Source organism: Rhineura floridana, chromosome 4, assembly GCF_030035675.1.
Source record: "Rhineura floridana isolate rRhiFlo1 chromosome 4, rRhiFlo1.hap2, whole genome shotgun sequence".
Taxonomy (NCBI): Eukaryota; Metazoa; Chordata; class Lepidosauria; order Squamata; family Rhineuridae; genus Rhineura; species Rhineura floridana.
The window spans coordinates 137,123,120-137,140,348 of NC_084483.1; the positions used below are offsets into that span (position 1 = coordinate 137,123,120).

At 42.4% G+C, this 17,229-nt stretch overlaps 1 protein-coding gene across 1 annotated transcript in view; it reads right to left on the reverse strand.

The window, feature by feature from the left end:
* NID1 (nidogen 1) overlaps window positions 1–16,949 on the reverse strand; it is a 105,527-nt gene extending 88,578 nt beyond the window's left edge. The window contains exon 1 of the mRNA XM_061624553.1: window positions 16,665–16,949. Coding sequence (XP_061480537.1) covers window positions 16,665–16,868 — 204 coding nt within the window. The 5' untranslated portion in view covers window positions 16,869–16,949. The remainder of the gene's footprint in view (window positions 1–16,664) is intronic.
* Between the last annotated feature and the right edge of the window lie 280 nt (window positions 16,950–17,229).

Below are 17,229 nucleotides of genomic sequence, written 5' to 3' on the forward strand. Positions count from 1 at the left end.
AAGGGTGCCCCTTAGCCCCTTTATTGTTCAATCCATATTTAATCAATATAATCTCAGACTTATCAGATATACAGCACTTCCCACCTTCCATTGGGCAAAAGAAGGTTTCCACTTTATTCTATGCGGACGATATGGTCCTCTTTTCCTTAGTCCCTGTTGGTTTGAGGAAATCAATGAGAAAACTATACGATTTATGTACAACTGAGAGGCTTAACATTAACTTCCAGAAAACAAAAATTCTAGTCTTCGGAAAAAGGCCAGTGAGCCATAGATGGTCACTGGGTAATCATCAGCTGGAACAGTGCCACTTATTTAAATACTTGGGAGTAATTTTCTCGGACACCCTTACTTGGAAACATCATTGGCAATCTGTAAAACAATCAGCCTTAAAAACAGTGGGTGCAATTTTAAAGTTCTTTCGCTCCACTGGTGGCCATTTGATCCTCCCGGCCTTAAAAATCTACGAGGCCAAAGTAATCCCTCAAGTTCTATATGGCGCAATGATATGGGGCTGGGCAGAAAAAGCAACTTTAGCCTTGGAGACGATCCAAAACAATTTCTTAAGGCGCCTACTGTTCTTACCCCAAGGAACTCCAGCAGCCATGCTCCGAGCGGAAACTGGCCTTCCGCCACTGAGTGCGCAAATACATTTAGCCCTCTTAAAATTTACGAAATCGCCCACCTTAAACCAAGGCAGGGAACTACTTAATATATGTCTTGCTCATCCTCTCTTCCATACCACTTGGAATAGTAGAATTGAAGGTATTCTACAAAGATATGATATAACTCGCCAGCAATTTACACATATATACACAAACAAGAGACTCCGTGAGTTAATTTTTAACCATTGTAACTATTTAGATCATTTGACTTTAATTAACTGCAGTACTGCCACATGGTACTGGAAATTCAAAAAAGACCATGTCTGCTCTCCATACCTCTTACAGGCTTTACCAGTGCCTCTCAGACGTGCATTTACGGCTCTTCGTTTTTTTACATTACCCAATTCTGATAGAGAGGGCAGAATATCCAAAACCCCAAAGGATCAAAGAAAATGTGTCTGTGGCTCTGACGGAGCGGAAGATCTCCTGCATATTATACTACACTGCCCAATCTATCAGAACCCGAGAGTAAATTTTTTGCAGAAATGGCTTGATTCCAGCGAGATGCTTACGGATGAGGAAAAAATATTATCTCTATTATCTGATTTAAACCATGAGATAACACATAAGGTATCCCTCTTTGCTCTGGCGGCTCAGAAACTAAGAGCCATCTTTGTCTTAGGCAACTAACTAATTTTATTTAAATTAAATTTAACCAAATTAATTAATAATTTTAACTGTTCTACTATGACAATCCCGAGTTTTATTCTAGTATTGTACATTGTATTTGTGTTGGTAAATTAACCAACAATTTTAACCGTCCTATTATGATAATATTGTGTTATATTCTTGCATTGCATACCGTATTTGTGTTGGCCTATGGCCCTACAATAAACTGAATTTGAATTTTATTAAAGTAATGGATACATCAAAGGCATTGCGCTTCATAAGAAACACCTATACTGGCTCACTAGAATCCCTAGCTACACTCTACACATGCTCTATGATGTGTGAAGAAAGTTGACTCAGCAACACCCCCCCCGTGCGCTGCCAGCTTAAGTAGGGAATGCTTTCGAGCGTAATTCTGACTCCTTCGCAAGTCCTGTCTCTGCCCTGTACGCTTCTCACAGCAGCGGGCGCAAGGCGACGAGGGGCGGGTCTCCAACGGTTTATCGGAAGACACCTGCTCCGGAGTAGGCTCGAGGTCAGGAGGCTGCGTCACGCTGTTGGCATCCTGAGAACTGCTTGGCTGGGGAGGAGTTGGCAGAGTCTCCTGAACTTCCCCCAACAGCTCCTCTGCGACAACTGGGGGCGGCTCTCTCTCTGCTTCTGAGATCGCGCTATCAGTGGGAATTGGCCCAAGTTCAGGCTCGCTTCCCCACCCAAGGTCCTGCTCAGCCTCAATAATTGCTGGTTCTTCCACGCCTTCAGACAGCTGAGGCGCCTGCAACTCATGCCTCCACCCTTCCTGCCCCTGAAGGGAGAGCCGAGGCTCAACAATTCTTGATTTTAACAGACGCAAAAGCTGAGAGTAGCCATAAGTGCACCCTGGACTTCAGGAAAGCTGATTTTAATAAACTCAGAACAATTGTTAAGTACGGTTCCATGGCAAGCCACTCTAATGAGAAAAGGAGTCCAAGATGGGTGGGGGTTTCCAAAAAACGAAATTCTAAAAGTGCAATGGCAAGCAATTCCAACAAGCAAAAAAGGGGAGAAACAACAGAAGAAGCCAATATGGACTTCCGGGAAGGATTGCTTCGCTTGTGCCTGCCTCTGAGACGAGCTCTCGTCTCAGAGGAAGCTTTTTCAGTTTTAAAACCAGTCAAAAGGTTTTTTTTGACTGGGTAAAAACTTTCTCCCAGGCAAGGGAGAAACGAAGAGATCATCCACAAGCTTCGTTGTGTTTGTTGGGGGACTTGAATTCATTAGGATCGCCTATGAACGCAGGACCAGCCAGCAACGTCGGACGGAGCCAGGGAATTTCAAGCAAGCTCAAACTGATTAAGCGAGACGTTTTTCTTTTCTTCAAAGAAAAACAGATTTTAACAGGCAAGCATTAAATTGTTGCAGTAAAAGAGATTTGTTAAAAGAATCAGCAGTAAAGAATCCCTGGGTGAGTTATAACTTTTCTCTTTTATACACGGAATTAAGGCGGAAGGAAATCGAAATAGCTTATCTTTGTTTTTATTGCAAAAAGCTGGCCTGGAATTGAGCATTATAAAGATACAAACGGATGAGGGGCATCTAATCTGAGGAGAAAAAAATTGATTTATATGAACTTTTGAATATTATATGTCTGGGACTATTTTTTCTGGTCTACTTCATTTTGACGAATCTGCTTGTTCTTTATGCCACTAACTATTTGGATGCTGTGAACTAAATTTGTTTTGCATTCTTGGACACATAAGAGATAAGGCAGTTTGTGCTGTCTACATTATGATGTCATCAGGTCTGGAATATTAACTCCTTTGTTGCTGGAAAAAGAAATAAATTGCTCTTTGCTTGGGAATAGTGCTATATTGGAAATTGAAGGGGGTTTTTTCTTCTTGGTTTTAAGAATGACAATTAAGAAAGTGGCTGAGACCCTGGATGTAAATATGTTTCAGAAAATAATGGATGAGATTGAGATAACGAAACAAGAACTGAGACATGGCAAACAAGAGATGAAAATTGAATTTGGCAAAATGAAGCAGGAGCTGAAAGAAATAGGGGATTTTATGAGAGAGGAAGTTGATGAGATCAAAGATATAACTAGACAAGCAATAGAAGAGGAAAGAAAAATTAAAGGGAAGATGCAAGTCCTGGAGATTGGAACAGATATATCAAATGTGGAACTGGAAAAAGATTTGGAGTTTATGGACCTTAGAGATAAAGATTACTGTTTGGAATTCAGCGTTGTCCCTGAAGAAATTGATGAAGATATCAGAGATAAAGCTATCAATGTTTCGAAAAAAATTCTGGACTGGAATGATGTGATGGAGCTTGAAATAGAGAAAATTTATAGAATTAATTACAGATATGTGACAATGGAAAAATTCTCAAGAGATGTGCTAGTGCATTTCGTAAAAAAGAGGAACAGAGATATGACTTTACAACAACATTTCAGTAACACATTCAGAATTGATGGCAAGGAAATATTTGTGAGGAAGGAAATTCCCATCAGACTCTTATTATATGACTATGACTATGACAGCAAGATTATTATGGGTGCAAGGATGGAAGATGGAAGATGGAATTAACACTGATAATGGAAGAATGGCTATTGAAATTACTAGACCTAGCAGACTTGATGAGATGGATTAATTGACATGTTTATTTGGAGAAAAATCGATGGATATATTTCTCAAGGAGTGGAAACCTCTCTTTGACTTTTTGCGGAAAGAATAAAGTGATGTTAATGAGATTTGATGATTAATTAAGATAACTACTGGAGGAAAGTGATTTTGTAATATATTAAGAGACAGGTTTGTTATATATTATAGACCTATAACTGATCTGCAACAAATCGGAAGTCAACATTTTATTTTATTGTATTAGTTATTAATTTGTTTTTGTTTTGTTTTGTTTTGTTTTTTGAAACTTTGAATAAAAATTAATGATAAAAAAAAGAAGCCAATATGGCTTCACAAAAAGCTTAGAGATGACCTGAAAACAAAAAAGGACACATACAGGAAGTGGAAAGAAGGCCAGGCCACAAAGGAAGAGTACAGGCAGGTATTACGGAATTGCAGGGATGGCGTCAGGAAGACTAAAGCTGAGAATGATCTGAGGTTAGCGAGGGATGCTAAAAGCAACAAAAAAGCTTTCTTCAGGTATGTCCATAGTAAAAGACAGAGAATAGAAACGGTGGCACAGCTACCCAATGAGGATGGCAAAATGATCACAGATGACAAAGAAAAGGCAGAAGTGCTTAATTCCTACTTTGGCTCAGTCTTAACCCAAAAAAGGGTCTATGACCCTCCTGGGAAACATGAAGTAGAAGGGGCAGGATTGGAGCTTGAGGTTGATAGACAAATGGTCAAGGAATATCTAATCACTTTGAACGAGTTCAAATCGGCAAGGCCCGATAAACTGCATCCTAGAGTATTGAAGGAACTGGCTGAAGAACCCTCAGAACCGCTGTCTATTATCTTCGCAAAATCATGGAGGACTGGTGAAGTGCTGGATGACTGCAGGAGAGCTAATGTTGTCCTTATCTTCAAAAAGGGCAAAAAGGAGGAACCAGGGAACTACAGACCAGTCAGCCTAACATCTAGGAGAGGCAGGCAGGCAAAAAGAACATAAGGCACCTCCTCTTGACCTAGTTGAGTTACTTTTGTTTTGCACTGAACTGAACTCAGCATATCCAGTATGTGACAATCCATGGAAATAAGGAGTCTTTTATTTGTTATTGGAGACTATCATAAACAAAATGTCTAGTTTGTGCTTGGGTAAGGAGCAAATGGTAGCAGGGTTGTGGCAAGAGACCACCCACCACACATGGGACAAACTGCTCACAAAAAAAAAATGCACTAACATGCTTCCACATCAGCAGTTGTGCAAATGTATAATGGATTTTTACTTACTGGATTTCACATGGTAAGGGGAAATCTGGATTAAGATTAAGTATAGGCAGGTATTTTGATAACAATGACATTATGTGGATGCTGCAAAAAAAAAAACTGTGCACAAGCAACCCCAATTCTACAATAAAGTAAAGATCCCATCTGGAAGCAGCCCAGTAGGATGAGAAGAAAGACTCTACCAGCTTAATCCAAGTAAGGAAATGTATTTAAAGTCTGATTAAGCATAACTGTAAGCATTATGACTGAACATGAATTTAAACACAAATAAAATTAACTGCCCGCCCAAACTTATATATTCACATTACAGTAAGACTACTTATTATTAGAAAGGTATATGAAATTTAGGAGGAGATGGAACTGAACATAAGTCTGGAGAGAACAACAGCTGTAGAATTTATTATTCCCTTTTAAGGTATAACTCAATTTAATCTGACAGGACATAACCACTTGATATATTTTTAGGATACAGTACTTTGGAATTACATAGATGGCTAAGTTACATTTATGGGATGTAAGAAAACATGCCATACACTTTATACATAGTTCTGCCTTAGTTAGCTAAAGGAATTTGTCAAGGTCAGGAGGAGGAACATGAAACAAGAGCAAAGGGAAAGCAGCTGAATAGATTTGGAGTTTGGGGGAAGAAGTCCAGTGTCTCCAACAATAAAATTCTCACCTTCTCACATTAACTAATGTGTGCCTCCATTGTGTGTAATTAATACCTGGAAGCCATAGTTCAGTGGTGGATGAGAGGCCAGAGCTCAGCAGTAGAGCACACAATTTGCAAGGAGAGACCCCAAATCCAAACACTAGCACTCCAATTAAAAGGCAGTAGGGCAGGCAAAGGCTTTTACCTGGAAGTTAACTTTGTTCTGCTACTATCAAGAACAAATAGTATGGACAGTATGACCAACGGTTTGACTCAGCTTCTATGTCCATACAGTATAAATGAGCTCATACCGCCCTGGGCTTCTACTAGGAGGAAGGGTGGGATATAAATCTAATAAATAAATAAATAATACAAGACTGTTATTGTAAGGATTTGCAAAACAACTTGTTGCAATTGTGTTGTATTTGTAATTGTGGCTTAAGGTTCGAACTACTTGATGGTTGACACACTTATAGCATGGATCATTTTGATCCATAATGCAGGTGGGGGTTATTTTTTTCTTAAATTATTTTATTATTTATATAATTCTTACAGCTTAATATAAATACTCTTAAGTTGTTTACATAAAAATACAACAGCAACTATATTTAATAACATTTCCTAAAACTAGATTAAAACAAAACAAAATATCACAAATAAAACTGAGAAGTATACAAAACAAAGTTGAAAAATAAGAGTCAAGAATCCAGGAAAGCTTGGATAAACATGTAGGTTTTTAAGAGGTTTTGAAATGTCCCTGTTGTTTCCACCTCATGAATTATCTGAGGGAGGTGGAAGCTCCCACTGAGAAGGCCCAATTCTGCATTGTCCCCAAATGACAATCCACTGGTTGTAGAACAACTAGTAGGGGTTCCTCAGAAAAATGTAAAGATCTGCTTGTTCTGTACTGGCCAAGGCGGTCTGCTAGGTATCCTAGTCCCAAGTTGTTTAGGGCTATAAATGTTAACAACAAAACCTTGAACTTGGCTCAGTAGCTATTAAGCAGGCAGTATATTAATACCCCCCTTTCTTCTGTCATGTGACTTTCTGAAAGCCCCTGGGAGATTCAAGGTGGCATACAAGTGGTTTGAAAGAAGTCACTGTCCTGGCACTAGCCAAACTCAGACCTAATTAGTTTCAGAAGGTAGTGGCCCCATGTGCTTTCAAATCATACCCAAAAATATAAATGGTCAAACTCCTTCTTGAAAATCTAGATGATGGTGGTAATGAATATTAAATTTAGCAGAGCTTGGAAACGTTACTTTTTTGAACTACAACTCCCATCAGCCCAATCCAGTGGCCATGCTGGTTGGGGCTGATGGGAGTTATAGTTCAAAAAAGTAACTTTTCCAAGCTCTGAAATTTAGATCCCAGTAGGAGCAGAATCAAATACTATTAAATTTAATGGAATTTTTTCATATCCTGACAATTCATTCTAGCCTGTGTTTGTTTGCTTAGATTATTATTCTGTCCCACCCAATCCCAATGGCATAGAGCAGATTTTCATTTCTCTCAAAACATTTTTTAACTAAGATAACCCAAGGACAAGAACATGTTCCACAAGCCATCCTCTCAAAGAGGGGCTGATTTCAACATGTGCCATTTCCTCCATATGTAATAAGTTTAAGTGATCGAATGAATGCATACAGAAAACATTGTATAAGAAAAAGTGCAATTTTTACTGGAATAATTTCATGAGCAGGATCCAACAGGGAATTTAGGAAAATTGACATTAGATTGATCATCCAGAAGAATAAAATGAAAGATTGGCCCTAGGTCACTCAGAGCAAGTACATACAGGAGTTAGCAAAAAAAAGTACATGCACCGCATCCCTCTAAAAGCCACAGAAAATAGAAGCCAATGTCAGCTAAATACATTCTATATTACATGACAGATTTTTTTAAAAGGTTTATTTTGAAATCTCAAAAATCATTGTAAACATGTCATATTTATAAATCTACTTTAATGGTAGCTTGGACTACACTTAATTGGCTATATAAATATTAAATATAGGTATATAAATATGCTATATAAATATGATTGAATTGAATTTATTTTAATTCGGTCCAAGACCAGCAATATATAAATATGATTAATAATTGTATATATAAGGGTGTCCATCATATTATATCCATTTATCTCACTTGCTTCCTCCCCATCCACCTCAAAGCTCAGGGCAGCATACCTGGGGCTGAAAAACAATTACTTACCCCCAAAGCCATCTCCTAAGAGCTTACTGGATGAGCTGGGATTTGAACATGAGTTTCCCAAACCCAAACATAATACTTTGCATCACATATCAAAATGGGGGTGGTGGTGGAGGTGAATGTGAGCTTGGCTTCTTGTGCAGCATTAGAGAGTAAAAGCAGAAGGGGAACAAATAAAATAGATATTATGAAATAATAGGTTTTGAGACAGGTCACAAAAGATGATCAGGTGAGATGGCATTTACATAGGAAAGGCTCATGGCTATGCTGGCTGGGGCTGATGGAAGTTGTAGTCCACATCAAAACATCTGGGGAGCACCAGGTTGGGGAAAGGTGCTCTAGATGAAGGCTAGCATCTGCTATGTCCAGAAAGAAATTATCAAGATGTTGTACGGAAAGAGGAGGTGACAGCTTCAGTACATAGGGAGCTGCCATTGACTGGCTATTGGTCCATCTAACAGACAGTTGGCTAGCTGACAGTAGCTCTCCAGGATTTTTCAGACAGAGTCTTTCTAAGGGCTGCCTAGAGATTCCAGAAACTGAATCTGGGACCTTCTTCATACAAAGCAACCGCTCTACCACTGAGTGTGGCCTTCCCCAAGTAGGGTTTGACCAGTGTAGATTTACTTGGCAAGACTTACTGCAATAATTAAACTAAATCAATGTTTCACAAAAAAAGTGAAGTATATGAAAAGGAATATTTTGTTGGCAACTGGTTAGACAAACAGTTGGATGATGTTGTAGGGCAAAGTGGGGGTAAACAGTTGGATGATGTTGTAGGGCAAAGTGGGGGTGGGAGGTTCAGGGCACAGAGGGGTGTGTGCAGAAGGTAGAAGCCTGTTGAGAAAACAGAAGCTTGTAGAAATGATGGAAAGAACAAGGCACAGGCTTTCAATGAAGATCTGGACCAACCACAAGCTGTGCAACAGGTGGGTTGGAGCATATAGGTGATTCAAGGTTTATTTTATTTATTTATTTATTTATTTATTGCATTTGTATATCACCCCATAACCAAAGCTCTCTGGGCGGTTTACAACAAATAAAAACATTAAAAATAAATATACAAATTTAAAAACACATTTTTAAAAAGCAATCTAAAAATACATGCTAAAATGCCTGGGAGAAGAGGAAAGTCTTGATCGGGCGCCGAAAAGATAACGCCAGGCACACCTCATCAGGGAGAACATTCCATAATTTGTGGGCCACCACTGAGAAGGCCCTCTCCCTTGTTGCCAGCCTCACAGCTTCCCTCGGAGGAGGCACCTGGAGGAGGGCCTTGGATGTGGAGCGTAGTGTACGAGTGGGTTCGTGTTGGGAGAGGCGTTCCATCAGGTATTGTGGTCCTAAGCTGTGTAAGGCTTTATAGGTTAAAACCAGCACCTTGAATCGAGCTCAGAAACATACAGGCAGCCAATGGGGGACCGAACTGACCCCTGTGGAACCCCATACTGGAGAGTCCAGAGTGCTGAGCAATGTTCCCCAAGCACCACCTTCTGGAGCCGACCCGCCAAGTAGGAGCAGAACCACAACCATGCAGTCCTTCCCACTCCCAACTCAGCCAGTCTTCCCAGAAGGATACCATGGTCGATGGTATCAAAAGTCGCTGAGAGATCAAGGAGAATCAACAGAGTCACACTCTCCCTGTCTCTCTCCCGACAGAGGTCATCATACAGGGCGACCAAGGCTGTTTCTGTGCCAAAAACAGGCCTGAAACCCGAATGAAATGGATCCAGATAATCGGTCTCATCCAAAAATGTCTGGAGCTGGCCTGCCACCACTCATTCAAGGACCTTGCCCAGGAATGGAACATTTGCTACTGGCCTACAGTTATTAAGATTTTCTGGGTCCAGAGAGGGTCTCTTCAGGAGTGGTCTCACAACCACCTCTTTCAGGCAGCCAGGGACAACCCCCTTTTGCAGAGAGGCATTAATCACTTCCCTGGCCCAGCCGGCTGTTCCATCCCTGCTAGCTTTTATTAGCCAAGAAGGGCAAGGATCCAGCACAGAAGTGGTTGCATGAACCTGTCCAAGCACCTTGTCAACCTCCTCAAGCTGTACCAATTGAAACTCATCCAAGAAATTGGGACAAGGCTGTGCTCTGGATTCACTTGATTCACCTGCTATAACACTGGAGTCTAAGTCCTGGCGGATGCTAAAGATTTTATCCTGGAAGTGCCTAGCAAATTCATTACAGTGGGCCTCAGATGGTTCTATCATGCCCTTGGGGCCAGCGTGTAATAGCCCCCGGACAATTCTGAAGAGCTCCGCTGGGCAGCAGACTGATGTTTTGATAGTGGCAGCAAAATATTTCTTTTTGCTGCCCTCACTGCCCCTTGAACTTCAGGTTCAAGTCATAGCTGCAAAGAAAGATCCTTTCTTCCTTGAACATCCTTGCACCTGAAGTCATATGACATCAGGCACTGATAAGATTGACATGGTTAGCCTAAAATGAACTGATAGGCTTAATTAGGCCCATGAGCCTGAGTTTCCTCAACAATAAATTAAGCCAAGTTAACATCACTAAATATTACAAGTTGTGAAGTCGCAACACCATGAAAGTAATCAATATCTTAGGGAATAATGTTAACTGTTCTGTTTATGTATATCTTTCACACATACATACATGTGCATTTAGTTACTAGAAAAGCCTTATAGGCCAAGCATAGTTTCTTGTCTTTCCAATCAGATCAGTGTAGAGTTAATTTCCCTGAAGCCAGCAGAAAGTCATACCTTTTGATTATGTTATCCACTATATCAAATATTAATTTGCATATGCTCCTGTAGATATATCTGTAACATGTACACCGATGCACACTGTGGCATGTCCCAACAATAATATGAGTAGGGTTGCCATATTGCCCAGTTAGCCGGGCTTTACCCGGATTCTTTGCATGCCACCCGGCTCCCGTTTAGCCCCTTAGGTGGCCCAGATTCTCAGCTTTAATTTTAAAAAAAAAAGTTTCTAGGTGGTCCGGTTCTTGAGATATACATAAAAACTTCTGTTGGCCCCCGACTGTTAAATCTTTATTTAAACAGTACTGTATAGCACTTTGTAGCTTTAACCCCACCCGTTCAGGATTGCAGACAATCAGTGAAGCCAGGGTTGTGTTTCAGTTTGATTGACCTGAGGCAGTGTCTAGAAAACCTCATTGTAATGCCAGAAAATGGTGGTTTCCCCCTCTGTTTATCTGAAAATCTCATAAATTGGGTAAGTATATACATTTCAGGTTTTTTTCCTCTTGTGTGCAGGAGTCAGATCCTGGGCAGTGTTTTGAAAACCTTCCCAATACTTGCTTTTGTAAAAGCAATGCTAATCCCATATGCCCAGAGTAAATCCCATTGAATTCAATAGGACTTACTTTTGAGTAGACATGGTTATGAATGTGCTGAAAATCAATGGGACTTTGGAGTGAATGTAAAAAATAATTGTGTTTGTGTTCTAACTCTTTCTGTTCTTCCTCCAGTCCTATTTTAAAGCAAGTAGGCAGGGCTTACTTAGGTATTACAGTTTTTATTCTGTAGGAAACCAATACTGATTTTTTTAAAACTATGGAAGAAGATGGCCCCTCAAGTACCTGGGTCCCAAGCCATGTAAGGCTTTAAAAGGTAACCACTACTATACTCCAGTATATAGTGTACGAATTAAAAATAATTATACAGCTATGGGAGTGGCTGTATACATAGCCAGCATGGTTTTTCACATTCCACCATGTTAATCTGACAATACCCCCTTGCCATTCTGCTGCTTCCCATAAGCTCATTTCAAAACAAACTTTTACAAAACTTATTGTCCTGAACTCAGAAACGCTTGCTTAACAACCCTCTAAGTTTTTATGGTGATACACCAAACATCGTAAGTTTAAAGTCCAAATCAAGAGAAAAAAAAATCCAGACCCCTGTTAGACTTTTAACTGTCAGTGGTCTCATAACTTGTTGAAATTAATTAAAAATCAGCCATGTTCATTGAGTACCTGTAATCCTATTACTGACCTTACCCCATGCTCCGACATTCATCTTCTGCAGTATAAAGATTTAAAAAATGTATGGCTGATTTTTAATTAATGTAAGAAATTTAACATTGGAGTCTATGATAGCAAAAGCATGCTCAGTGAGAACCAACTGTCAATTTTCTAAAAGCCAAACTAGCAACTGTTTGATTTGGCTAATCAGGAAGACACACCCACACCGGACATTTTTTCCACTTTAGGCAGTCCTGGCTTCTCCCAAAGAATCCTAGGAAGCATAGTTTCTGAAGGGTGCTGAGAGTTGTTAGGGGACTCCTATTCCCCTGACAGAGCTCCAGTGGCCAGAGTGGTTTAACAGTCATGCCCTCTTCTGGGGATTGTAGCTCTGTGAGGGGAACAGGGTGTTTCCTAACAACTGTCAGCATCCTTCACAAACTAAACTTCCCAGGATTCTTTGGGGGAAGCCAGGAATATTTAAAGTGGAATAAATGTCTGATATGGATGTGGCCAGGGACAGCTTTGGTTTGAATCTGGGTGGGAGACTATCCACATGGGAGCATAAGTTTGTGTTAAAGATGCTGTTTTTACCTCTGTTTTTTCTTTGCACCATCCACAGTAAGGGTTCAATGCCAGCTGCAAACACAGTGTTTTCTAGTCACACTTGAGGGGAAGCATCAATCACGCAATTTCCTAAAGACCAGGCCCTCTAATTTAACATTTCCACTCCCTCTGGCAATCCAGCTTGCTCAGTTTGTTCTACCAGTAAGTTTCGTTTAAAAACAACAACCCGGAAGTGCGATTATTTGTATTTTCACTGGTATGATACAGGTGAAATATAAATCTTTGGTTGAGCAGTGTTACACCTTTGTGCACAAGCAGAGCCAGTCCCAAAGGGCGGCCAGGTTTGGCTGTGGCCGAGGGCCCATGGGACCTCTTGATAGGGTGAGGGAGGAGGAGTGCTCCTTTTCCACGATCCACAGCAGAGTAGCTGCCGCGGATTGCTGGGAGTTTCTTCCACCTCTGTTAGCTGGCTCCACCTACCCGTCTCTCCTGCCCTTTGCGGCTGCGCACGCAGGACTGCCATTAACCAAGATGGCGGCCAAGGTTTCTCTAAGGGGCTGAAGCTTCCACTGCCATCTTGGTTGATGGCAGTGATGTGTGCACATAGCAGCCCGCGCAGCCAGAAAAGACAGGAGAGATGGAGCCAGCGAACGGGCGGGCAGAAGAAGCTCCCTCCCTGCGAGAAACAAGTAGGTGCATGCATGTGTGTGCGCGCGCATGCCAGGGCCAAGGGCAAGCTGGTGCCTAAGGGCCCCAGCATGTCTGGCACCAGCCCTGTGCACAAGCTGGGGGGAAAAGAAAAATAAGACACCATTTGCAGCAACTAAAAAAGGCTTGCAGAATGGGAGAGAGCAGCGGAAGTTTCTCTTTAGCCCATAGGAAATGAAATGAAAGAAGGGAGGAAGAGGGAGTGGGCATGGAGAGAAGAACGAATGACACACCCACCTAAAAGTGTCTGCAGGCCCTAGAGATATGGAGTGATGTTTTTTCCTTGCCTTTTGGATTATCAGAGGGTTAGGTTAGTATGGATTTACAGGGGGGAAACTGTGTGATAGCTTCTGTTTGCCAGTAACATCATGTGAACCACGCAAATTAAAAGAGGATGAGTAGCACCAGACACACAGTAAACGCCTGTGTAGATGTGCCCTCAATGTGTCTGCTGTAGAACAAAAAGGTGAGGGAAACCCTGAAAAACAATGTTACTGTTCACAGTGTTTTCCTTTTGGAAAGGAAAGGGGCTTTCCCTCTGCCCAGTGCCCACCTCCCTCCTTCTTCTCCCTCTCCCTTCACCTTCCTCCCTACCCCTCCCCTTCCTCAGGTCAGTTTCACCTACCCTAAGCATAATTGCACAGGAGTAAATCCCACTGACCTCAATAAGCACACAAATTATCAAACCTGCCTTCCTCTCCTCAGGGGTATAATCATCAAGGGTCTTAAACCCCTTACTTTTTTGGGAGCCAGGTCCCAGCAACATTCCTGTTCTCCAGTGTCCCACAAGCCAATCAGCATGAAAGGGGAGCGTTTTAGTCACTGAAAATAATCTTCTAACGTGCTTCCTTTTCCTTTCCTGCTGATTAGAGCCAATCAGAGTGAAAGGAAGTGAGCCAGCCATTGAGAAGACTCTTCTCAATAGCTAACACATTCCCCTTTCATGCTGATTAGCTCCTAGGAACATATGTTGTTGTGGGAGAAGGCATTAACAAGAATAGAGAAGCAGAAAGCAGTATACAGACCTGGCCAGACAATTCTATAATCCTAGAAGGTTGTATAATCTTAGAAGGGTGTGTGGTTGTGACTATCATGAAGGGACCCTGCACTTCTGAATTTGCCGCTACACAACTGCCTCTCCTCCTCCTTCCTTCCCCCCTCTCGCCCCTCATCCCTCTCCTTCTAATCTCCTTCCCCTCCCCTCTCTTTTCCCCTCTTCCCCCCCAGTGGTCAGTTTCACCTATCCTAAGCATAACTGCAGGGCAGTAAATCCCACTGAACTCAATAAGCACGCATATGATCAGACCTGTCTTTCCCTCTTCCCCTCTCCTTCCCTCCCCCTCCCCTTTCCCTCTCTCCTCCCCCTGTTCCTTCTTCCTCCTGTCCTGCCCATTCCAGTCCTCCCTCCCTCCTTCTCATCTCCTGTGGTCAGTTTCACCTATCCTAAGTATGAATGCAAGGGGGTAAATCCCACTGAACTCAATAAGCATGCAAATGATCAAACCTGCCCTCCTCCTCCTGCCTGCTCCCACACCCTCCTCCCTTCTGCCCTTCCTCCTCCCCTCCCCTGTGGTTAGTTCCACCTATCCTAAGCATGATTGCAGGGGAGTAAATCCCATTGCACTCAATAAACATACAAATGATCAATCCATTCTCAGCAAACTTGCATAGGATCCCAGATTAAAAAGCAGAGAAATTCCTTGTCTATTAGTGAATGTTAATTCAGATGTTAATGATAAAACCATGGTATAGTATTTTAAGAATGTGCAGTCATGAATCTCATGCTCGCACATTTCTGCTTCCCCAACCTTCTTCCCTTACACAGTGTTGAGTACATTATGATCCTTATTGTTGACAAACTATAGACTGCCACTTTGTCAGATTAGGCAGACTATGGCTTGCATTTATCAGCAAACTAAATCACAAACCAACCTTGTTTGCAGGCAAGCACAAATAATAATTTGCTCCTTCAGACAAACTTGGAAACAAGGATCAGAACTTACTAACTGCTGGATGTAAGAGGAGGGAGTAAGAAATTTGTGTCTAGTCATAATGCTAAACTATGGTTTGGGATTATATTTCACCACAACCACACTATTCAAAGTGTTTGACCGTTTCAATAAAACAAAATAAAACACAAATACACTGAAATACCACACCATCCAGGAACCTTGAAAAAATGCTACAAAAGGTACATAATTCCTCAAAACAGTTGAGTATAAAGATAATCTAACCTAGCTCGGTTCCAAACCCACCCACCCCGTACAAAGAAAGAGTAAGGTAAGTCTAAGAAAAGAAATGCATTCAACAGAAAATAATCACCATGCAACTAATCCTTGGCTGATATAGAGCCAAGAGAAAAATGCCAATTATTCAGAACAGCAGGATCTGACCCTTTGTACTCAAATATACAGTCATCGTTTTATTTGGATAACCTACAGTACAGTGGTGTAAACCGCTGAAATGACTGCAACATTCCCTCCTCCAGTGGGGATGACAAGTCCTGGAAAGGACAAAGCCCATCTGCTTTCTATTTTGTTTGGAATTAGCAAAAATCTAGTCTAGTTGCCAAAATGGTTCTGGACAGTCCGTCCCCTTCCCACCCAAAAACCATCTCCTTGACCTGCTCCTGCAATAGTTTCTTCTCCTTATAACCAAAGCCTTTTGTCAGAAGTTGCCAAGTGTCCCCCTATTTTTAATATGAGATGAACTATGCTTCTATCAGCCTTTAATGACGGAACACCCCAGCACCACATAATACAAGGGGCGCCACTTGGTTTAAGAACACCCTGCTGTAACAGGACCACAGACACAAGGGAAAATGCCTTTTGTTTTAAGAGTTTATTGGAAGCCTACATACCACAGCTTAATGAGCCTGGCCTTTTCCTGGCATCCGTTTTTCAGTAATAAGCCTCAACTCTGAGATGAATGAATTACAAGTGCTTCATATGGTGGAATGGCAGTGCCTCTGAACATGGGCAGAAGGCTTTCCCCTCACCAAGGAGGAAACACAAACGAGCCACAGCAACACATTTGGAATCAAAGAGCTCCTCCCCCAGCTCAAAGGGCTGGAGTTCCAAACAGGCTTAAGACCCAGCATTTCTCCCTTTTAGGAATTAAATCCTCCACAGGCAGCGAGCCTTTTACTCCGCGCCCGGTTTGGCTTGGCCAGCAGCCTGGACAGCAGACCCTCCGCCCCCATTTTCTAGAGCAGTGACAGCAACCCCTCCTCACTCTGCCTTTCGTCCTTCAGCCCTGCACTGTCTGCGGAGCACTCCATGGAGATCCCTGCCTTAGTCCTTCCCCAGGCCACTGCCCCCTCCCCTCATGTTCTTGCCCTTGCCTGGACTCACTCGCCGCTCCTCCCCTCAGCCTGCTTCCCATCCCATAGCTCCGCAGGCACTTACATAGAGGGAGTTGACGCTGGAGCCGTAGAAGTGCAGCGGAGTGCTGAGCTCCAAAGGCGGGGAATTCGCATCATCCCCAGGCTCCAACTCCGCGTCGCCTCGCTCCAAGCCGAAGGGGAAAAGGAGCCCCCCGTGAGGGAAGCAACCGCCGGGAACCGCCAGCGACAGCAGCGCCCACAGGCTCAGACCCCTCAGGCTGACCATACTCTCCGCCCTTTCCGCGCCTCCAAGAAGCTCCTTGTCGAGGGCGAGGCGGTGAAGGAGTCTATACAGCTTCGAATCTCTAAGTTTTAAACCCCGCAGGGGCTGCAGTGGAAAGAGAGGAGGGGGAGACGCTTGCTTGGAGGGGGAAGGCAACCAATCCACGGAGAGTGCAAAGAAAGCCACCCTATCACAGCGGACGGACTTCTGTTTCCCTCCCTTTCTTTCTGCATCCCAAAGCCCTCAAAAATCCCAACCGAGAAAACTGATTTTAGTTTACCCAATCTCCAGCTCCAGAAGCAGGAGACGTTTTCGCCCTTCACTGTTCAGTTTCCCACGTTCATACTCTATAAAAAGCTGGATA